The 13,373-nt window shown below is 42.4% G+C and overlaps 2 protein-coding genes across 3 annotated transcripts in view; one reads left to right on the top strand and one right to left on the bottom strand.

Annotated features, from left to right (window-relative positions):
• Positions 1-5,800, top strand: part of abl1 (c-abl oncogene 1, non-receptor tyrosine kinase) — a 44,394-nt gene extending 38,594 nt beyond the window's left edge. For both annotated transcript variants that reach the window (XM_058774440.1, XM_058774441.1), the window contains 3 exons: positions 2,290-2,379; positions 2,456-2,584; positions 2,662-5,800. In XM_058774440.1, coding sequence (XP_058630423.1) covers positions 2,290-2,379; positions 2,456-2,584; positions 2,662-4,214 — 1,772 coding nt within the window. In that variant the 3' untranslated portion in view covers positions 4,215-5,800. The remainder of the gene's footprint in view (positions 1-2,289; positions 2,380-2,455; positions 2,585-2,661) is intronic.
• A 123-nt stretch (positions 5,801-5,923) lies between these two features.
• Positions 5,924-13,373, bottom strand: part of rab14l (RAB14, member RAS oncogene family, like) — a 10,525-nt gene continuing 3,075 nt past the window's right edge. Inside the window, exons 2-8 of the mRNA XM_058774442.1 lie at positions 13,052-13,110; positions 12,926-12,979; positions 11,340-11,517; positions 11,200-11,266; positions 9,341-9,428; positions 9,235-9,265; positions 5,924-7,479 (exon numbers count right to left, since the gene is read on the bottom strand). Coding sequence (XP_058630425.1) covers positions 7,302-7,479; positions 9,235-9,265; positions 9,341-9,428; positions 11,200-11,266; positions 11,340-11,517; positions 12,926-12,979; positions 13,052-13,103 — 648 coding nt within the window. The 5' untranslated portion in view covers positions 13,104-13,110 and the 3' untranslated portion in view covers positions 5,924-7,301. The remainder of the gene's footprint in view (positions 7,480-9,234; positions 9,266-9,340; positions 9,429-11,199; positions 11,267-11,339; positions 11,518-12,925; positions 12,980-13,051; positions 13,111-13,373) is intronic.

Raw genomic sequence — 13,373 nt, 5'->3', positions numbered from 1 at the left:
CATATATGGATTTAACATCGTCCACTGCTCAATATGCAACCTTTAATTAATAAAGCTCAAGTAAGTTTGGTTTTACGCCAGAAACACAAACTAGCTATAATGCTTACAAGAAAACATCTTAAAATATAAATAGAAGTCAAGTCAAGTCACCTTTATTTATACAGCGCTTTTACAATACAGATTGTGTCAAAGCACTTAACAGTATCAGATTAGAGGATAGAGTGTCAATAATGTATAATGATAAGATTAAACACTCAATTTTCAGTTAAAGGCATTTCATTATTGAATTCAGAGATGTCATTGTCTAGCTCAGTTTAGTTTTAATAGTATCTGTGCAATCAAATCGACGATAATCGCTAGAAATGAAGTGTCCCCAACTGAGCAAGCCAGAGGCGACATCGGCAAGGAACCAAAACTCCCTCCGAGACAGAATGGAGAAAAACACCTTGGGAGAAACCAGACTCAGTCGGGGTCAGTTCTCCTCTGACCAGACCAAACCTGCAGTTCAAAAGTTTATATTTCTATTTTCATTTTGTTGCAATTTCTAACAATACTAGTATTATGTAGTTAGGCATTTTATTATATTTATAGTTTTATTGTATTCAATCGAGGTCATCACTGGGGATATATCTCTGGGGCTCATCTGAGTGTCCTGGTCTCCGCTGACGATCAGGGCTGTAGACATCATCTCTTGGTGCTGATCCACCATCTGACCGGATACGGACTGAGAAACAGAATAGGAAAGAAACAGACAAATATTAGCGCAGATGCCATTCTACTTACGATGTAACGAGTACATCGTGTGTTATGGGGAGTGTTCCCGGTTCCGGTTGATCTAATTAATGCAGCCTAACAATCCTTTAACGGATTTGAATAATAGAAGCGTATTAATGTGTTATGTGTAAGCCAGGCTAAAGAGATGGGTCTTTAATCTAGATTTAAACTGACAGAGTGTGTCTGCCTCCCGAACAGTGTTAGGTAGACTGTTCCAGAGTTTGGGCACTAAATAGGAATAGGATCTGCCGCCCGCAGTCGATTTTGATATTCTAGGTATTATCAAACGGCCAGAGTTTTGAGAACGCAGTGGACGTGGAGGACTATAATGCGATAAGAGCTCGCTCAAGTACTGAGGAGCTAAACCATTCAGGGCTTTATAAGTAATTAACAAGATTTTAAAATCTATCCGATGCTTGATAGGGAGCCAGTGCAGTGTTGACAGAACCGGGCTAATGTGGTCATATTTCCTGGTTCTAGTAAGGACTCTAGCTGCTGCATTTTGGACCAACTGTAGTTTGTTGATCAAGCGTGCAGAACAACCACCCAATAAAGCATTACAATAGTCTAACCTTGAGGTCATAAACGCATGAATTAACATTTCTGCATTTGACGTTGAGAGCATAGATCCCAATTTAGATGTTTTTGATATGAAAAAACGCAGTTTTACAGATGCTAGAAACATGGCTTTCAAATGAAAGATTGTAGAAGTACAATTAGCATCAAGCCACATTTGAAAATGTATGTAATTATTAAAGAATTTGCTTAAAACCCACTTCATCGAGCTGCTCTGGTCATGTGATCTAAGCTCAAATCTGATTGGACGGCCGTTTCGTCACAGAGCAACAGGGGGGAAAAAATCGACACACAGGACGGAAATAATCCTCACTTTTTCAGAAAGGCAGTTTGGAAAACAAAATATGACGGTCGTGCTCGAAGCGTTGGTATTGATCCCTCTTTCAGAATCAACTTTTGCAAAATCCAGCGCTGAACTAACCCTCCTTTGTGAGGCATTCCGGCGTAAAATGATTGGCACAAACGTATAGGACTTCTGGTGTATCTCCAGCAGCTACAGCAGGAAAACAGTAATGGCAGACTGCTTTTTCTCACTCAGGGCTGTGTCTGTGCTAATAGGGCAGACAGCGTCACACATGTGTGGGATTTCTCCCTAAATCTGGAATCGTGTATTCAGAGAGAGACGGTTTATGATTTATTGGGATTTTTAAAAAAATTAGTGATTTTTGCATAATACAGGGGTCAGCAGACTTGGTCCCGGAGGGCCGGTGTCCTGCAGAGTTTAGCTCCAACCCCAATTAAACACACTTGAACCAGCTAATGAAGGTCTTACTAGGTGTACTTGAAACTTCCAGGCAGATGTGTTGAGTTAAGTTGGAGCTAAACTCTGCAGGACACCGGCCCTCCAGGACCAAGTTTGGAGACCCCTGGCATAATAGGTCCCCTTTAAGCTGTATTAATACAGGCCCTTTGGACTGACCTTCGTGTTTCTGTCTTAAGGTTGGAGGTGGAACCCTGCAGAGCGGCCTTCTTTTGCTGAAACCCACCAGGCGTTTGAGACGATGTTTCAAGAGTCCAGTATCTCTGACGGTAAGATTTTGTCTCTGGAGATTTAGAGAAATTGTGTACTTTCTTGTAACTCATCTTCACTCTTCGTGGGTTACAGAGGTGGAAAAAGAGTTGGGCAAAAAGGGCAAGAAGTTGACACTGGGTCCGATACAGCAAGCTCCAGAACTTCCCACTAAGACGAGGACACTGCGAAGACATACGGACAGCAGGGATGGCGACAGTCTGGGTAATCTGCGCTCTCCCAACATTCACAGTGAATTCTGAGTTTCTTCATCAGACTGATGAAGCTGTACCCTTTTCCAGACGCAGCAGAGGCAGAGGTCACCGGGCCCCCGATGCTCCCGAGGCCTGTCCTTGATAGCAACTTAAACGAAGACGATCGCCTCCTAGCCAAAGATAAAGATAAGTTCAGAATGAATCCGTTCAGTTTAATCAAGAAAAAGAAGAGAACGGCTCCGGCTCCCCCTAAACGAAGCAGCTCCTTCGGGAAGATGGATGGGCACCTGGATCGTAGAGGACTGACTTCCGACTGCAGAGATGATTTCAATAATGACAGCATCGACCCTTCCAAATTGGTCGGCTCCAACAATACAACGATGGTCGGAGTCACCAATGGAGCTCCGGCGTATCCCGGTCAGCTCTTTTCATCTCATTCACGGAAAAAGGGCAGCGGAGCGAAGCTTGCCACGACTCAACCCGCAGAAGAAGACCCCATGTCAAACTCCAAGCGCTTCTTAAGGTCTTCCTCCGCCTCTAGCATGCCCCCAGGCTCCGAGCGCACCGAGTGGAAGTCGGTCACTTTGCCCCGTGATATCCAGTCGTCTCACTTCGACTCGGGAACCTTCGGAGGAAAGCCAGCTCTGCCTCGCAAGAAAGCTGATTGTGTGCCCCGCGGTGGCACCCTTACTCCGCCACCACGCCTTCCCAAGAAAACCGACTCGGATGCACCAGACGAAGTGTTTAAGGACTCGGAATCTAGTCCTGGATCAAGTCCTTTGACTCTGACACCGAAGCTTAGCCGTCGGACGGAAAGCTCCAAAACGAGTGCCTTGCAAGCGGAGCTGTTCAAACCCAATGTGCTTCCACCTCTAGGAGACGAATGCAGACCTCGTAGGCTCAAGAACTCTTCTGAAGTCCCTGGACTTAGAGACAGAGAGAAGGGGAAGTTTGCCAAACCCAAACCAGCACCTCCTCCACCTCCGGTCTCGAGCGGCAAATCTGGAAAGACTTCTAGGAGTCCCACTTTTGACGTTTCTTCGGATACCAAAGTCAAAGGCTCGTCTGAACAAAACCCTCCAAGTCCCAGCTCCGCAGAACAAGGCAAAGGCGTGAGCCTTTCCCAAGAAAGTGCTAAGAAAGCGCCAAAAAACACCTCAAAAGTGCAGCCCCCAAAGACGTCTTCTATATCCACGAGCAGTCAGCTGCCAGGGATGGGAACGGGATCGGCCGTCGGTGATCCGGGATCCAACTTCATTCCCCTCATGACGACTCGCCGCTCGCTAAGGAAGACGCGCCAGCCGTCAGAGCGTCTCTCCAACTCCTGCATCACGCGCGAGATGGTCTTGGAGAGCACCGAGCTCCTGCGAGCCGCCATCGGCCGCATTTCGGAGCAGACCGGCAGCCACAGCGCGGTGCTGGAAGCCGGCAAGAATCTGTCCAAGTATTGCGCGAGCTACGTCGAGTCCATCCAGCAGATGCGCAACAAGTTTGCGTTCCGCGAAGCCATCAATAAGTTGGAGAGCAGCCTGCGCGAGCTGCAGATCTGCCCCGCCGCCACCGGGGGAGCCAACACGCCTCAAGACTTTTCAAAGCTGCTTTCCTCCGTCAAGGAGATCAGTGACATTGTTCAGAGGTAGCGGAGAAGAGCTCGGACCGATATCATTTGCGTGTCTGGGTTTTCCATCGAACCCACCTCAGCTTTTCTCATGCCAAATAGAGGAACATTTCCGAACGGTTCAGTGTCTTATTACTGTGCATGAATGCAGGGGAACCGTTCCTCCAGAGTCCGTTTGGTGATCTTAAGGTAGCCCAGGTCCAAGTCGTAGTGACTTGATTGAGTCTTTCTCTGTAATTCCTTGACTTTCCTCACTGCAAAAAATGATTTTCTTCCTTAATACTTTTGTCTTGTTTTCTAGTATAAATGTCTGGAATTAAGATGCTTACTTGACAAGTAAAATGACTTGGAAAATATCTACATTTTGTTTTAAAATTTTGCTTAAAACAAGTAAAAATATCTGCCAATTGGGTAAAAAAAAAAAAAATCTTGTTTAGCCTTTGAATTAAGATTAATTTTCTTACACCATTGGCAGATTTCATAAAACAAGACAAAATATCTTATTTTACTTGTCAAGTAAATGCATCCTGATTCAAGTATTTTTATATATTTATACTAGAAAGCAAGACAAAAATACTAAGGAAGGAAGTAGTTTTGCAGTGCTTCTCTGCAAGTATTTGTTAAAAGCAGCATTATTTCATGACTGACAGAAAAACACCTCATGTGCCTCACACTTCCAAACATTTTTACGGGATCAAAATGTATTTTTGAATTACATTCACGATCATAGTATTGATAAAGACTTTATCTTCGTTTTCTTCGTGTGGTTGGTCAAGAAAGCGCTTTGTTGCGAGATGTGAACGGTCCCTGTGATATGAGGAACTTAATTTTGTAATCGACTGATCGTGTATTGTATGATTGCGACACTGTGCCATGATTGACATTGAACCGATGCGGTCGTAAAGTTGGTTTTCCCATCTTTTCCAGGCCCGTTAAGGGTTATGAACAAGTGTTCCTTCAGCACAATCACTACATAAACGCTTTTTTGAAACTACAGTTGCCTTAATGAGACTCGCTGAACATGAATCACGGATCAGCGAAAGAAACACTACTGTCTCAAGGAGAAAGACTTGGGAGTGAGAATCTGCCCTTAAGAAGCAGTATATGTATAGTTGTTTTTGTAATGTCCTCTGAAAGATCTTCAGTTACCACTTAAGTTGTCATTTCAAGGGTTTTCCACACACCACTGAAGATCACGGATGTGAATGGAGCAGCTTTATCCAATGACCACAAGCCACACGGTTCTCCTTGAGTCCATGACTATCTTGCTAAAACTTCCCTGTCTGTTTTGCTTGTGTAATTGAAATAATGCAGTTGTTTTCAGTATTAGTTTGTCTTTTCCGACACTTTGCCATCTGACTGCGACGCCTGAGGAGGAGGCCAACCACAAGCTGCCTTTAATTCAACATGGTACTACCAGTGTTGACTTTCCATGTTTTGTTTTTTTTCCCTCTTAAAATCATGCCACTAGTTTTAAATGTGTATTCAAGCCTCACACTAATTGCTCGTCTTTGTAAATACACGTCACCTATTTTCAGTCGATTCTTCCTGTAACCTTGGTGCAATTTTTGTTGCATAAAATACAAAGCAATTTTGCTACTTGAACAACGTCAAGGGTTTGTGTTTCTGTCACGTGCTCGATTTGTCTGCTTTCACATGATACGCAGGTGTTCATTTTCATTTGAAATGTTTATTCAGAATGAAGCAGAAACGGTTTTCTGTCTAGAGCATTTTTTATTGTCATCATTAAAATCAAAATGTCAACATTTTAAAATCACATACACACATAAACAGATTTTTCAAACGTTAGCACAGCTCCTTCAAAGTTTATACATATGTACTGTTTTTACTCATGTGAACAGCGAGAAGAGGTCATTCACACAGTTCAAAAGGACTAGATCTGTCAAGATCTGATCTCCATCTGTAAGACTTTCTGTAGGAGAATTTGCCTCGCGTCTCTTCAGCCGGACGTGTGAGTTTGAGTGAGGCGTCAGTGCTGTGTTTCATCACCAACAGATACAGCCTTATGTACAGCAGATCCGATTTCATATGGTACATACACTGAGTTAAGACACAGATGCTGCTTCAGAAGAAGCTGTGCGTGGTGCTGTTAATATACAAGCTGATGCACTGATGTTGACTGTACAGCCTACACAACTGGAGCCGTTTCTATACAAAAACAGTAGCAGTGTTGTAAAACCGTTTGTTTAACTCGAGTCCAAACTGTATGTTGAGCTAGTCGAGATTAAACGGTGATAGTAATAATATTAAGATGAATGAATAACAATAAGGCAACATGAAATAATGGTGGTGAGGACAGATGAATGTATATTGATATGATGAAGGGACAGAAGAGGAGCGATGGAAGAATCAGTCTTTCCATAAAGTGTCTTTGATTGATAAAGCTGTCCGACCCAAACTGACTCGCACTCATGCATGCGCTCGCATGTCGACATGCACGTGATTGTGAGTTCGCAACAGGAGACTTTCTTTCGGTTTTAAATCTGGGATCAGTGCAACCACTGCACGTTTACAGATGCAATGCATTATTCTGAGCACAGGTGCATTTAAAAATGCAATGCATTATTCTGAACACAGGTGCATTTAAAAATGCAATGCATTATTCTGAACACAGGTGCATTTAAAAATGCAATGCATTATTCTGCACCCTCGACCTGTGCTCTTTAGCAGCAGGAGCATTAGACGGGCGTCTGACCCCAACAGAACGGTTCTCCTGCGCACTTTGACAGCCTTGAACACGTCACAAACCACTTCGGCTCTCATACGGGTGGAAAAATGGCAGCAGAAACGCATTTGATGTTCTCAATACGATCCTAATGCAAGCTGGGTCTCGTTTCTGTGACATCACATTGTTGAGCTATAAAACGCATCAATAAAAAGAGGCTGAACAGAAGTGTGACGTGATGAGCAGCGGTTAATGCGGTCAGAGGATGATGGGAATGTAAGAACACACCGACCAGAGAGAGTGAGGACGGACAGATGAAGAGAGAGAAGGGAGGAGGGAATAAGCGCATGTAGCCGTGATCCTCCCCTCTCTGGGACGGCCGAGTGTGTGATGGAGGAGGAGGAGGGTGGAGGATGAAGGTCATTAACAGCCACACCCTTCCCTCTGCGGCTGTGGTTCGCTGGTGAGCCGCCCGCCCTGCGGCGCCGACGGTTTGTGCTGCACGCCTGACTCGGCCGCGTTCAGATCCAGACTGCCGTCTTGGATGTTCTGATAGATCTTCTTAGCTGCTTCCAGGAACGCGTCTTCCACATTCTCTCCTCTGTGAGCACAAACACACGGTCAGCATCTATACGCTCACGTGAGATTAAAAAATCAAGACACTGTATGAAGAAATTTTTGGGTATAATATGCCACGGTTTACTTTATTTTGCTATCCTCACTTACATAAATGAACTATAGTGTCCTGCACCCACTAGTAAAATAAAAATAAAAAATTATATAATTTTTGGTTTGACTATTTTAAAAGGTGGCAATTTCATATGAATTTGTATGATTTAAAAAAAAAAAAAAAAAAAAATCAAACCTATTGAACTAGAAAGCATGCTAAAAACGTGCTAAAAGATGCTAGGAATATGTGAATGACGTGCTAAAATGTTATATTCATGCCATTAACATCCTAGCATTGTGTTAAAGCTGGTTGTGAGAGTTCTGGCTACTGTTCTGGATGGATGGCGTATGGAGGAGTTTGTAGGAGGAATTAGTGTCAGAAATGTTATTCTCTGAGAGTTTATCACAATGTTGGCTTTTGTCTCTGTGATGTTTTTAAAAGCATTTTATCTGCTCTTCCACGTTCAGGTTAGGGGTGGGCGATACACCAGCAGACACGATTAACCGCTAGAGATTTTGGACTATCGTCTTTATCGCGGTTATGCAATCACATCAAGTGCCGTGGTCACGAAAATATATTGTTTGCACATATTTTAAAGCACTGCGGTTTAAAAACAAGTGATTTTAAGCTGTTTAAATGCTGTGCACATGAATCCACTGCTCATAGATCAGTATTTCTGATGCTTTACTGGCCTTGAACAGTTAAAAACACATACTTATGTGTCTTTGCAAGCATTCTCGTAAACACAGTCGTTTTGGTCTGAAGTAAACGGCTGAGGAAGAAAACGCACGTGTAACAGTATTGGATCCAGATGTTCGTCTTAAAGGGGAAGCTGTCTATTATTCCTCCTGTCAGGTTCATCAAACAACTACTCTCGACTAAATCACTTATACAGTATAGCATTTATTTATTGTAGTTTTTTTTTTTTTTTTGTCCTGTTCCTTGTAGTAAGTTACTTATCTTCAGTGAGCTTGAGTTTTTCTCTTTTTCTTTTATTTTAGGCTTATATTAGCTTTTCTGTGATATTGACAGCGGTGACAAGTATTCTGAAAATTCTATGGTATCAAAAAATATATCATAAAAACCTTATTAAAAGTAAAAATAACTATGTGACCCTGCAGCACAGAAGCAGTCATAAGCAGCACAGCTATATTTGTAGCAATAGCCAACAATACATTGTATGGCTCAAAATTATACATTTCTCTTTTATGCCAAAAATCATTAGGATATTAAGTAAAGATCATGTTCCATGAAGATATTTTGTAAATTTCCTACCGTAAATATATCAAAACTTCATTTTTGATTAGTAATATGCATTGCTAAGAACTTCATTTGAACAACTTTAAAGGTGATTTTCTCAATATTTAGATTTTTTTGCTCCCTCAGATTCCAGATTTTCAAATAGTTGCATCTCAGTCAAATATTGTCCGATCCTAACAAACCATACATCAATGGAAAGCTTGTTATGTGTTAATCTCAATGTACCCTTCTGACTGGTTTTGTGGTCCAGGGTCACATATCATAATATATATATTATTATCGTGATTTAAAATGGTTTTGGTGGTATCGCCCACTCCTGATTCAGGTAAGTGCTGCTTTCATGTCGGGGTTTTCTTCATAAATACACGCGTACAGACGACTGAACAGGTTCTCTGATGATTCATACGTGCGGCTGGAATCACTCACGTTTTAGCGCTGGCCTCCAGGAACAGCAGACCTGTGAACACAAACACACGTGAGATCGGAACCGCGTCATGTGACCCGTCATGTGACAGACAGACGCTTCGCTCACCGTTCTCTTCGGCGAACTGCTTAGCCTCTTCATACGTCACGTCTCGCTGCGCTTCCAGATCCGCTTTGTTTCCTATGAGAATGATGACCTGCACAAACACAGCAGAGACACCTGAGCCAAACCAGACATAAAGACGCTCGCCGACTCGTAGGGCTGTGACGGTCACCATGACAACCGCGCCTCCGCAGTGGTAAAATACAATAGAACCCATTAGAATCAGTGATGCGGTCTACACTGGATGCAGCCAAAGACTACTGAATACTTGAAGGGACTTGGCATGACAAATCCCCGACATTAAACTGATGCCTCGTTCTATTTGTGACGTCCTGACACAAGTGTTCAAATTATTTCCTCTTTGTCGCATTCAGTGTAGACAGACTTTAGCTGTTGCGACGCTTTAAGTGTTAAATGGGCGAACACTTCAAATCTCAAGAGCCATCTCCAGTCGCTATTAGCGGAGGAGGCAAATGCTGCCAGCGATGACCCGTACCCTCTCTGGGCCATTACTGCAACAAGCACGCCGTCTGAACACGCAAGCTATTCAGTGCAGCCGGAAACATCGTAACACCAACGAGTTCCTCTCTTAAACCAGACATCGTCAATGTGTTCGTTTTTCTGTAAAGAATTTAAAATCTGCATAGAAAAGCCAAGGTAGGCATTTATGTTTATGTTCTAATTGTTATCAGGCCAGTGCAGATTTTACAGCATGTAAGTACAATTTTTTGGCAACAAATGTTTAATATTTAACTTTCTTATTTAGGCTACTTTCTTATTTAACTATTATTTCTTTGATAGCCTATTTATTTTATTGTTTTGCAGGCTGTGTGCTGCCGTGTTCACGGACAGATGTGCTGAAATAAACACAAACGTTTGTTAATAGATGTTTCAGCCTTCATTTATTTATTTCTATATATTTATTTATTTATTAGGGGTGTAACGGTACACAAACATGACGGTTCAGTACGTACCTCGGTTTTGACGTCACGGTACATTTTTTAAATGAATGTTTTATGGAACAAATTGCTCTCTGTAAATAAATTCAATTAGAATAAAAATGTTCTTCTACCTCATAAAAAAAAAAAAATTAAAATCTACCTCTGCTCTAAACTAAAGGGAGCTCTTTTACATTGAGACTTGTATAAGGTTACAATTAACAACAGAGCCCAAACTTAAATTTAATTACTATTTTTTTTAACTATTATAATCAACACTCAAATTGTATGCAAACATGTAAATTGCACTCACTGCAGTTTTTAAATTAACCAGTAAACTATACAATTTCTATTTTTTGTTGAAATATAATCATTTACACAATGGCTGTCATAATTTGTTTTATGAAAATGTATTTAAATATAGCCTACATTAAATGTTTAAGACATCACTAACAGGTAAAGTCAAATATAATGAGTATATAGTCTAATATTTAGACTTCATTTCTCTGGTGAACTAACGAGCCGCTTTAATCACATCTTTCCGCGAGTGAGGCACGAGATGTTAATTCATGTTTATTTCACATTAAGACTAGTAGTAAAGAGGAAGGGATGGCGCTCCGCACTGCCGTCAGAACCGGTGCGCCACATCAAAGATACGTGATTTGTTCGGTACAGGTGCGCACCAAACCGAAAAACCAGAACCGAACATTTTCGGTACAAATGTGTGTACCGTTACACCCCTAATATATATATATATAAAACAACACCGCGTCACTGACGGCAGTTGATCCATTACCACCGCGGTTGTAAGAATCTGCCACAGCCCTACCGGCTCAGTAGAGGCCAACCTCACGTTACTGCCATGTTCTGGTCCAGAGATGCACCTCATTGACGCAGGCTAAGCCCGGACCCTCGGCTCATACTCACAGTATTGGGGTTGGTGAGGTTCCTGGCGTCGGTCAGCCAGCTGCTGAGGTGGTTGTATGTGCTTCTCCTGTACGACACACACACAGAGCATCAGTGTCCATCATCAGAGCCTCAGCGAGACGCCTCGACGACTGACGTACCTGGTGATGTCGTAGACCATCAGCGCTCCGGCCGCTCCTCTGTAGTAGCTGCGCGTGACGGCTCTGAAGCGCTCCTGACCCGCCGTGTCCCAGATCTGCAGCTTGATCTTCTGACCGCTCACCTCGATGATCCTGGTGCCGAACTCCACGCCGATGGTGTGCGGACAGTCGGCCATGACTGCTCACGAAGAACAACAACAGCTGAGTGAATCACCGATGAACATGGACACGGTCATCAGCTGTGTTTACATCCACCTTTTTTATGCGCAGTTTGGGATATCGCATTAAAAAAACGCTGGATGGAAACGCCATGATTTTAAAAATGCACATAAAAAACCTTATGCTCTCAACTAAGTAGGATAAATTGCTTATTCGGTAAGAAAACATGCGCGTAAACTATGATGGAAACACTTTTACCGAATAAATTCCTTAATGTGCATCAAAAAAGACACGTGACTTTGCGATGGGACAGATACAGCTGATCAGCGGACCGATCTCACCGCACAGCATCTGAAATACTAGTTTTGTCATTCTACTGTAAAATACTGTAAAATCAAAGTGCTTCATTATAATTAACTCCAACAGCAGACTCGGAACATAAGATAGCACGACCGCGCATGAAAGCTCGTAATTTATTGTATACAAAAATGATTATATACAGTGGCTTCTCCTGCTGCAGCAAATTACATTTTTCTTCGTGATATTCAGCGAAGTGACGATTTTGTTCTCTTCAACTCACTGGATGGAAACTAGTGCCTTATTCACAAATGTTTTATGCAAAATTCCAATTTAACGCACAAGTTTAATTCGTAACTTTATATGGAAACTGAAGTGAGACTGACTGGTCGACTCGTCTAGATCTTTAACTTCATGATTCATTTCAGTTTAAACTTTTAAGACGAAACTGATTATTGTTATAAAAGCGGCTATTTGTAATCTTACATCATATTTATTGTTCAGGGTTAACAGCATGTGTTTCAAAGGCAGTCTGTCTGCCGTTTCACTGAAAGATCCGGTTATAATAAATATAACTTATAAATTATACTGATTAAACATTACCAGGTCATATGCACAGATGAACTGTTCACAATCAGATCTATAACATGCATTTAAAAGAAAGTTTCCATTTTATGCGGACTTCACTCGATTAAGCATCTACAACCCTAGTTTTAATTGACTCTTGATGTAAGCCTACTAGACATTAGACAGGTGTGACAGCTCAGATCTTACTACTGAGAAGAACGTCAGCATTAGGAAAGAATCTGCAAGAATTTATATTAGTGTGAGATTATGTGTGTGTCGTGCACGTTTACACGTGAAGCTGTGACTATACACAGAAACTTCTGTCTGCTGCTGCTGCTGCTGATGATAAAAGAGCAGCAGCGCTTCATTCAGACGGTCAGTAAGAATAAATAAATGACAAACAGGTGTGTCACGACCCTTTAAACCAGCCGTCACGGGCGGATCGTTTCACACAGTCACACAGAGAGGCTGTTTACTTGGAGCACAAGGCTGGCTTGTGCGGCTCCGGATGCTGATCTGCATCGTGTGTGTTTAACATGCTGCCGATCCTGATTCATACTCACACTTCTTCTCTGTGAACTGGTGCAGCAAGCAGGACTTCCCGACGCCCATGTCTCCTGTGAACAGAGATCAGACGTGAGAGATGCGACACACGAGCGAAACCGTCGCTGCTGCTGCGATTCACTCACCGATGATGATGTACTTGAAGATGTAGGAGTAGTTGTAGGGTGCAGTGGCCATCGCCGCTCTGAAACACACACACACACACACACACACACACACACACGCACGCTCGTCACGCGTGTCTGTTCAGCTCCTGTAAGCTCTCAAGCACGTTTGACCTGCATTAAACACTCATAAACACACGGATTCATGCCGTTATTACCTCAGCTTTTGTATTATGAGTACTGTACTGTATTCAAGTGCTTATGAACAAAAGAGAAGCTTTAAGGCTCCCAGTTTTCTATTAAAAATAAAAGTTGCATGGTTTTACACTTGAAAATCAAAGAT

Source organism: Onychostoma macrolepis, chromosome 05 (assembly GCF_012432095.1).
Source record: "Onychostoma macrolepis isolate SWU-2019 chromosome 05, ASM1243209v1, whole genome shotgun sequence".
Classification (NCBI taxonomy): domain Eukaryota; kingdom Metazoa; phylum Chordata; class Actinopteri; order Cypriniformes; family Cyprinidae; genus Onychostoma; species Onychostoma macrolepis.
The sequence above is the reverse complement of the archived record's forward strand: the minus strand, read 5'-3'. Positions and strand labels throughout refer to the sequence as shown.